This window comes from Hyperoodon ampullatus, assembly GCF_949752795.1.
Source record: "Hyperoodon ampullatus genome assembly, chromosome: 9".
Taxonomy (NCBI): domain Eukaryota; kingdom Metazoa; phylum Chordata; class Mammalia; order Artiodactyla; family Ziphiidae; genus Hyperoodon; species Hyperoodon ampullatus.
In genome coordinates this window covers 94,346,069-94,356,344 of record NC_136922.1, presented here as the reverse complement: position 1 = coordinate 94,356,344, position 10,276 = coordinate 94,346,069, and the positions used below count along the sequence as shown (strand labels likewise).

Genomic DNA, 10,276 nt, shown 5'->3' with positions numbered 1-10,276 from the left:
TCCTGGAATAGCCCGAAGTAACTTTATATATCTCAATTTAACAAAAGGGGGGTTTTTAGGACTTCAGTGGGAGAGTATGGAAGGTTCTACTGGGCTTTTTGATGCTAATTGCAATGGACATTCTGCCTCCAGGGCAACTGAATTAGCAGGAAACTCCCTTGGAAGGGGTTTAAAGGTAGCTGTGTTTTCAGGAGGCTTTGCTTTAGTCGGATTAAGAGAAACTCAGATAAAATTTCTTTCTGTATCTTCTGTAGTTCAAATGTCCTCACTTTATACCAACTCTGGGGGTCCAAGTGAGTCCCCACTGGGGGAAAAGGTCTTGTCCAAATATTCAAAGAGAGAAACCTATCTGAAGCCTTGGGATATGTCTAAGCACGCCTGCCCGACTGTGACTGATTGCTATCAGGGATTAAGCGGTGTCTGGGGCACCTCCGTTAGCGACTATAGACAGGCAAGAATGTGTCAAGAAGTGGTTCTTCAAAGAGCTCATAAGGAGGCAAAAAAGAGGGAGAGCAATCATCGTTGTCCTTTGAGAAGGAAGGGTGGTGTGAGAGAAAGTTCACATCGGTCCTGGCCAGGAGGACCACGATCTGGGGGCCAGATTTGGGGAACCTCAGGTTCCCAGGCTCCAGCTTGTAGGCTGTGTTTACTCAGATTACTTCCTCAAGTAGAGTGAGGATGCCAATATTTAACTCGTGGAGTTGTAAAGATTCACTAATACCGGAGGCAGGGCGACGGGCTCGGAGCAAGCGCTCAGTTGGGTCTGTTCTTTCCGGGAATGGGTGGGGTAGAGAACCTAGGACTCCTCAAGAAAGCTCCCAAGACTCGCGTCATTCGTCACTTCGGCTGGCTTATAAAAACTCCACCAGAGCCCCGAGATCAGTTTTTAGTTTCTCTTCTTTCCGAAGAAGCCTCTCGGTGCCCAGCTGGGGAACCTGACCCTCGAGGAGCCGTCCGGTGGTCGCCGCGGTCGCCGGCAGATTAGCCCGCGCTTGTTCGCCCTTAGGTTACCGTCGCGATTGACTTTAAATCTGACACAGGACGGTGAGATTTGGCCTCTCGACCCAAGCTTACTGGGAAACCGAAACCGCTGGTCTCGGCTACCAGCGGCGGCGGAGAGCGCACGCTCCCTCGCCCGGGGCGCGCCCAGCCCGCGCGCCGCCCGCGCCCGCCCCCGCCCCCGGGACTCTAAGTAAGTTTCGATTCTCCCTGGAGCAGAGTCCCGCGCCGCGGCCAGGCCAGCACAGCGCGCCATGGCTGACCCGGGGGTATGCTCCTTCATCACCAAAATCCTGTGCGCCCAGGGGGGCCGCATGGCCTTGGAAGCGCTGCTCAACGAGATGCAGCTCTCCGAGGCGCAGCTCTGCGAGGTGCTGGAAGAGGCCGGGCCCGACCGCTTCGTGGTGTTGGAGACTGGCGGCAAGGAAGGGGTCATCCGGTCCGTGGTGGCCACCACTCGAGCCCGGGTCTGCCGTCGCAAGTTCTGCAACAAACCCTGCGGAAACCTGCACCTCTGCAAGCTCAACCTGCTGGGCCGGTGCCACTATTCGCAGTCGGAGCGGTGAGTGCCTTGGGAGGGAGGGGCGTCTCCCCGGGTCCCCGTCTGGGAGGACTGTCGCGGCTGCTGCTCCGTGAGGGGCGCGCCCTCGCGGGGACCTCGCACCCGATGCCTCTTCCTCCAGCTGCTCACTCCTCTGCTTCCCTTCTTGCTGGGCCCGCGCTTCTGCTCTCGAAGGTTCCCTTCCCTCCAGCGCCTTCAGACCTTCCTTCGAATATGGCTAGCGCGCTACTGCCCCGGTGAAGACTACGATTAACTCCCCACGTCCATAAGGATAAAGTACTTTTGGGCAAGCCAGGGCCTAGACAATTTGGATGCAGGTTTGGGAACGAAAGAAAATGCCTGGAATCTTGAGGCTTTCCCTCTCTGCTACCTTACCCCCTAGGTATTGTGTGGTCTTCCCAGCCCCCCAGCCGGCTCGATCCCGGGATCTGTCTCCATCGCTGCGAGCTGCGGGTCTCTGCTTGGCCTTCCTTTCCAAGCGCCTCCTTTCCCCTCATTATCACTTTTCTGATATCTGACTCTAGCCCGCACCACCAAGACCAGAATGGTTCTATTCAAGGTAACCAAATGATGGGCCCTCTTCCAGAGCTCCTTTCCCGTGGGCCCCGCGGTGGCCTGCACCGCTGACCGCCTACCCTTGGGACCACTTTGAAACAGTGTGCCGTATCTCCCAGGCAGCTGCTTCTGTGTTCCCACTTGTTCCTTTTTGCCTCCTGAATATAGGTGTGCCCCCAAGGTTTCAGTGAAGCCTTTTGATGTACCTGTGTTCCAGGCCTCTCCCCAAGAGCCCTCACTTCCTCGGGTTTAGTCGTCACATCTATAAAGATGGCTTCCTTGTGTACATCCGTTGCCCCGGCCTTCCTACCGACTCTAGGTTCTTCATCTCCAGGGGTCTGAGGAGCATCTGCCCTGAATATCCTGCCAGGCTGTGTCGAACTCATCTTCTTTCCCCCAGAGCAGGGTCTGTGACATTCCCCCCCACCCCCCAAACTCTTCTTCCTCCTTCATAATAGCTTAAGCACCAAGTTCTTTTATTGACCAATCCCATCCCTTCCCTGTCTGGTTCCTACTTCGCATCTCACTTCTAAGTGAATGCCTTGTTGAATTAATGAATGATTTTCTCTGACCATAGCCTTTCTCCCCATCTTTCCTATCCGTATATACTTCTGCTAAATTATTTTTCTTGATATAGTACTTGTCACACTTCCTCCATCCTTAAAGACTTTAAGTGGTGTCTTCGTGTCCAAAATGGTGGTCATCAAACTTTCCAGCATGCGCTTATTAGCGAAAAACTTTAGATTACTCACTCACAATACTTGTATGATAAAACATACAAAAGACAGATGTTTTAAATGGATGTGGTAGATGAGATAATTAAAAAAAAATTGTTTAGAGCAAAACTAAGATTTTAAAAATATGCTCCATTGTTATTAAAAAGAAATATTTATTATGTCGTGAGGCAACAATTTGAAAGTCTATTTCTGGGTTTCAGGAAGTTACGTGTATGGAAGGAGTCATCTAAGTCGGCAAATAAAATCAGGAAGGAGGAAAAGAGGGTAGAGAATAGAAAAAAGAAAGGAACATTCTAGCACTCTACCGAATAACAATGGAGATGGAAGGCTTTGTTGTCATTTCTGTTGTGAAAAATTCTTCACCAGTTAGTGTTGACTGTTAGTTTTAAATACATAGGCTTCTTATCTTTTAATTTTTTACTATGAATATTTTCAATATACACTAAAGTAAAGAAAAGAGAATGATGAACCTCTATGTGCCCATCGGTTCAACAGTTTTCAAAGTACAGTAAGGCCAGTCTTGGTTCATTTATTCTCCCCTCCCCATCCCTGTCCTCAACTCAAACGTGTTATTTTAAACCAAATGCCAGAGATTATTTGCTTTGTAAATACTTTAGTATCTCCAAAGATTAAACACTCTATTTTATTAGTATAACCACAGTACCATGATCACTTTTTTTATGATTATATTTTCTTTTTATAAATTTATTTACTCATTCATTTATTTATTTTTGGCTGCGTTGGGTCTTTGTTGCGGTGCGCGGGCTTCTCATTGCAGTGGCGTCTCTAGTTGCGGAGCACCGGCTCTAGGTGCGTGGGCTTCAGTAGTTGTAGCGAAAGGGCTCAGTAGTTGTGGTTCACAGGCTCTAGAGCACAGGCTCAGTAGTTGTGGCATACAGGCTTAGTTGCTCTGCGGCATGTGGGATCTTCCTAGACCAGGGCTCGAACCCGTGTCCCCTGCATTGGCAGGCAGATTCTTAACCACTGCGCCACCAGGGAAGTCCCTACGATTATAATTTTAATATCATATAATATCCAGTTAATGTTCAAATTTCTCTGATTGCGCTATACTTGGACTTTCATTTTCAGGGAAAAAAACCTACACAGTCATAATTCATAATTGTTTCAATATGTTATATATTTAATATATTTAGAAACTTTTAATTTGTTACACGCAGTAGGTTTAGAAACTTTAGTTTTTTGTTTTATTATTGTTGTTATTATTTTGTTGTTGTTGTTTGCAACTCAAAACCATTTTAAGCTCGGTAGTTAACCTGCACTTTTTTATATTTTAAAAGAGGAATAGTATGTTCTATATGAATAATATGGTCTGTAGGAATAATTTGGTCTATGCAAGTTTGGGTGGATTCTCTGGAGAATTCATTAAAGTCCTTTTTTTTTTTTTTAGTTGAGTGATAAATTCTTATTTCTTAAATGTATGGGTCCAGTCTTATTTTTTAAAATCTTTTTATATCACTTTTGAGTTTGGGAATTACAAATTTTTAATCCATTAATGTACATTGTGTCCTCATAATAAGGACCCTTGGGAGAATTCTTTTTCTTTTGCCTAAAAGCCTAGGAAATATATTTTTTTCCCAAGTATGTTTTAAAATATTTTCCCTTTCTTAGCAACTTATAAATCCTCATCTTCTAATACTTGACACGTGGGAGTCTAAGGGCTTTCTTTGTGTATTATAGGTTGGTGGGCGCTGTTGACCAGTTGATACCCATGTTGAGGTTACCAGTCAGTTTGGTAACTGTTCTCTGTTTGCATGAGGATAGTTTGCCTTTTGCTGGACTTCTACATTTTCCTCTGTAGTACTATTACTTATAGATGGGCTTTCTCCTATCAGTTCTGCTGTTCTGGTCTTTTCTCTTATGTTGCTTTTATTTTTTAAATTTAAAAAATTTTTGGCTGTGTTGGGACTTTGTTGCTGCGCGTGGGCCTTCTCTAGTTGTGGCGAGTGGGGGCTACTCTTAATTGCAGTGTGTGGGCTTCTTGTTGTGCTGGCTTCTCTTATTGTGGAGCTTGGGCTCTAGGCGCACGGTCTTCAGTAGTTGTGACACACGGGCTCAGTAGTTGTGGCTCGCAGGCTCTAGAGTGCAGGCTCAGTAGTGCACGGGCTTAGTTGCTCCCTGACATGTGGGATCTTCCCGGACCAGGGCTTGAACCCGTGTCCCCTGCATTGGCAGGCGGATTCTTAACCACTGTGCCACCAGGGAAGTCTCTGTGATGTTGCTTTTAACTATACATTTTAGTTGACAACAGGGCTTGCTTCACTATTGGATAATTAGTTTTGGTCCATCATTTTGGGTATTTCTATTTGCTTTGCTGAAACATACGCCCACACATGGAGTTCTAATCCCAGTTCTGGCACAAATAATAACTACCATTTGTTGAACAAATAACTGTCTACCAAGTACTATGATAAGCACTTTAGAGATGGTATCCAAGTTCATCTCTACTATGATTCCTGAGGTAGGTGTTGTAAGTCCCATCTCTTTTTAAAAAATATTTATTAATTTAATTAATTTATTTGGCTGCATTGGGTCTCAATTGTGGCATGTGGGCTCTTCGTTGCAGCTCGTGGGCTTCTCTCTAGTTGTGGCGTGCGGGCTCTAGAGCATGTGCGGGCTCAGTAGTTGCACCTCACGGGCTTAGTTGCCCTGCGGCATGTGGGATCTTAGTTCCCTGATCAGAGATCTAACCCATGTCCCCTGCATTGGAAGGCGGATTCTTAACCACTGGACCACCAGGGAAGTCCCTAAGTCCCATGTTAATGTAAGGTAACTCAGGCCTAGAGCTGTTTAGAATTTTACCAAAGGTCACGTAGCTGATAGCTGGCAAAGTTAGTGTTGAGCCCAGATCTGCATGACTTCTTAACTTAGCTACTGGTGTCCTCAAGTAGCTGTATGAATTGTGATCTTTCATTAATTCAAGGTCAAGATATTGTTTTGCAAGCATGATTTCTGTTTAACTGTTTAAAGCAGGCTGTCTGTCTTCAACTAGCTTTGTGGTTTCTGCTAATGTGGGTGTTTCCTCTGGACTCTTTCCTGTTTGTATGCCTTTCCCATTTGCATAACTGAAACTTTGGGTGGGGGTGGGTAGATAGGAAGAAAACTAATTGAGAATTTCACAAATTGAAAAAAAAAAAAACCAACCAAAAAAATGCAAAGAGTAGTACAACAAGCATCAGAGTATATATATTCTGAGTATATAATGAAAGCTATGCTATATGAAAGAATATATAGTATAATAAGCTTATAATTCACCTCCCAGAATAAATATTTACATTTCCATTTTTGCTTTTTTTATTTTAAAATAAAATAAATACCATAACAGGCCTAAGGTTATTGTTTTTTTCTCTTCCCTAGTCTCATTTCCCTCTTTCCCCAGAAGCAACTTCAATCATGATTTTGGGGTGTGTCCTGCCCTTCCATGATTTAAAAATTTCCCCTCATATATATTTGTATTCATATACAAAGTGTAGTATTGTTTTATGTGTTTTAGGATTTTTACCCAGTGTTATGTTTTGAAGATCTATTCATGTTGTTATAAGGATCTAGTTTATTCATCTTAATAGTCATATAGTATTTCATCATATGATTTATACCACAGTTCAATAGTATTTCGCCATATGATTTACACCACAGTTCAGCACCTATTCCTGCAATAATGGGCATTTAGAATATTTCTAATTTTTTGCTACAAAAAAGCATGCTGCCAAGACTATACATTCTCTTGGTGCTCATGGCAAGAGCTTCTCCAAGGTAGATCATTAGGAAATGGAATTGCTGGGTTCAGTTCTTGCACAGCTTCAACTTTTCGGGATTCTGACAAATCAGTGTAGTAAAAGTGGTTGTACCAATTTATTTATTTTTTTTAAATTTTTTAATTAGTTTCTGCTTTATAACAAAGTGAATCAGTCATACATATACATCTGTTCCCACATCCCTTCCCTCCTGGGTCTCCCTCCCTCCCACCCTCCCCATCCCACCCCTCCAGGCGGTCACAAAGCACCGAGCTGATCTCCCTGTGCTCTGCGGCTGCTTCCCACTATCTATCTACCTTATGTTTGGTAGTGTATATATGTCCATGCCTCTCTTTCGCTTTGTCACAGCTTACCCTTCCCCCTCCCCATATCCTCAAGTCCATTCTCAAGTAGGTCTGTGTCTTTATTCCTGTTTTACCCCTAGGTTCTTCATGACATTTTTTTTAATTCCATATATATGTGTTAGCATACGGTATTTGTCTTTCTCTTTCTGACTTACTTCACTCTGTATGACAGACTCTAGGTCTATCCACCTCATTACAAATAGCTCAGTTTCGTTTCTTTTTATGGCTGAGTAATATTCCATTGTATATATGTGCCACATCTTCTTTATCCATTCATCCGATGATGGACACTTAGGTTGTTTCCAGCTCCGGGCTATTGTGAATAGAGCTGCAATGAACATTTTGGTACATGTCTCTTTTTGAATTATGGTTTTCTCAGGGTATATGCCTAGTAGTGGGATTGCTGGGTCATATGGTAGTTCTATTTGTAGTTTTTTAAGGAACCTCCATACTGTTCTCCATAGTGGCTGTACCAATTCACATTCCCACCAGCAGTGCAAGAGTGTTCCTTTTTCTCCACACCCTCTCCAGCATTTATTGTTTCTAGATTTCTTGATGATGGCCATTCTGACTGGTGTGAGATGATATCTCATTGTAGTTTTGATTTGCATTTCTCTAATGATTAATGATGTTGAGCATTCTTTCATGTGTTTGTTGGCAGTCTGTATATCTTCTTTGGAGAAATGCCTATTAAAAGGATCATACACCATGATCAAGTGGGGTTTATTCCAGGAATGCAAGGATTCTTCAATATACGCAAAGCAATCAATGTGATACACCATATTAACAAATTGAAGGAGAAAAACCGTATGATCATCTCAATAGATGCAGAGAAAGCTTTCGACAAAATTCAACACCTATTTATGATAAAAACCCTGCAGAAAGTAGGCATAGAGGGAACTTTCCTCAACATAATAAAGGCCATACTGGGGCTTCCCTGGTGGCGCAGTGGTTGAGAGTCCGCCTGTCAATGCAGGGGACACAGGTTCGTACCCCGGTCTGGGAGGATCACACATGCCGCGGAGCGGCTGTGCCCGTGAGCCATGGCCGCTGAGCCTGCGCGTCCGGAGCCTGTGCTCCGCAATGGGAGAGGCCACAGCAGAGAGAGACCCGCGTATCACAAAAAAAAAAAAAAAAAAAGGCCATATATGACAAACCCACAGCCAACATCGTCTTCAATGGTGAAAAACTGAAACCATTTCCACTAAGATCAGGAACAAGAAAAGGCTGCCCACTCTCACCACTCTTATTCAACTTAGTTTTGGAAGTTTTAGCCACAGCAATCAGAGAAGAAAAGGAAATAAAAGGAATCCAAATTGGAAAAGAAGAAGTAAAGCTGTCACTGTTTGCAGATGACATGATACTATACATAGAGAAACCTAAAGATGCTACCAGAAAACTACTAGAGCTAATCAATGAATTTGGTAAAGTAGCAGGATACAAAATTAATGCACAGAAATCTCTGGCATTCCTGTACACTAATGATGAAAAATCTGAAAATGAAATCAAGAAAACACTCCCATTTACCATTGCAACAAAAAGAATAAAATATCTAGGACTAAACCTACCTAAGGAGACAAAAGACCTGTATGCAGAAAATTATAAGATACTGATGAAAGAAATTAAAGATGATACAAATAGATGGAGAGATATACCATGTTCTTGGATTGGAAGAATCAACATTGTGAAAATGACTCTACTACCCAAAACAATCTACAGATTCAATGCAATCCCTATCAAACTACCACTGGCATTTTTCACAGAACTATAACAAAAAATTTCAAAATTTGTTTTGAAAAACAAAAGACCCTGAATAGCCAAAGCAATCTTGAGAACGAAAAACGGAGCTGGAGGAATCAGGCTCCCTGACTTCAGACTATACTACAAAGCTACAGTAATCAAGACAGTGTGGTACTGGCACAAAACCAGAAAGATCGATCAATGGAACAGGATAGAAAGCCCAGAGATAAACCCACGCACATATGGTCAACTTATCTTCGATAAAGGAGGCAGGAATGTACAGTGGAGAAAGGACAGCCTCTTCAATAAGTGGTGCTGGGAAAACTGGACAGGGACATGTAAAAGTATGAGATTAGATTATTCCCTAACACCATACACAAAAGTAAGCTCAAAATGGATTAAAGACCTAAATGTAAGGCCAGAAACTATCAAACTCTTAGAGGAAAACATAGGCAGAACACTCTATGACATAAATCACAGCAAGATCCTTTTTGACCCACCTCCTAGAGAAATGGAAATAAAAACAAAGATAAACAAATGGGACCTAATGAAACTTCAAAGCTTTTGCACAGCAAAGGAAACCATAAACAAGACCAAAAGACATCCCTCAGAATGGGAGAAAATATTTGCAAATGAAGCAACTGACAAAGGATTAATCTCCAAAATTTATAAACAGCTCATGGAGCTCAATAGCAAAAAAACAAACAACCCAATCCAAAAATGGGCAGAAGACTTAAATAGGCATTTCTCCAAAGGTTGTACCAATTTACATTTTCATGTTTGATGTCTCAGTTTCCCCATTTTATAGCCAACTAGCACTTAGTATTATCAAATTTTTTTGATTTATGCCAATCTGAAGGGTATACAATGGTATCTTATTTTTTAATTTTAAAAGAATTTTCTCATTAAAGTTTTTATTATGTGATATTTAAGTCTTACGAGAATGTATAAAGCATACCGTGAATATCTGTGTACCCACAAATCAGCTTCAGAAATAAAATATTACACAGTTAAAACCCCCTGAATTCTCACCTTTGATCATCTCCCCCATTTTAGAGGTGATAACTAGAGATAAACATACCAGCTTTAGGTACGATTGACTAATAAACATTGTTTATATTTAAGGTGTACTATGTGATAGTTTGTTATATGTATACATTGTGAAGTGATTCCCTCAATCAAGATAGTTTGTTATATGTATACATTGTGAAGTGATTCCCTCAGTTAACCTATTTATCACCTCATCTATTTACTCCCATTTTTTTGATGGTGAGAACACTTTTAAAAAAATAAATAAATAAATTTATTTATTTATTTTTGGATGCGTTGGGTCTTTGTTGCTGCGTGCGGGCTTTCTCTAGTTGTGGCAAGCGGGGGCTATTCTTCGTTGTGGTGCACGGGCTTCTCAGTGCGGTGGCTTCTCTTGTTGCAGAGCATGGGCTCTAGGTGCACGGGCTTCAGTAGTTGTGGCACATGGGCTCAGTAGTTGTGGCTCGTAGGCTCTAGAGTGCAGGCTCAGTAGTTGTAGTGCATGGGCTTAGTTGCTCGGCGGCATTTGGGATCTTC

General features: G+C 42.6%; 1 protein-coding gene across 1 annotated transcript in view; it reads left to right on the top strand.

Annotated features, from left to right (window-relative positions):
• Positions 1–1,253: 1,253 nt before the first annotated feature.
• The window catches only part of ZC3HAV1 (zinc finger CCCH-type containing, antiviral 1), a gene marked incomplete at both ends in the record, with an annotated part of 59,125 nt that continues 50,102 nt past the window's right edge, over positions 1,254–10,276 (top strand). Inside the window, one exon of the mRNA XM_079711860.1 lies at positions 1,254–1,561. Within this exon, the coding sequence (XP_079567986.1) occupies positions 1,254–1,561 (308 nt within the window). The remainder of the gene's footprint in view (positions 1,562–10,276) is intronic.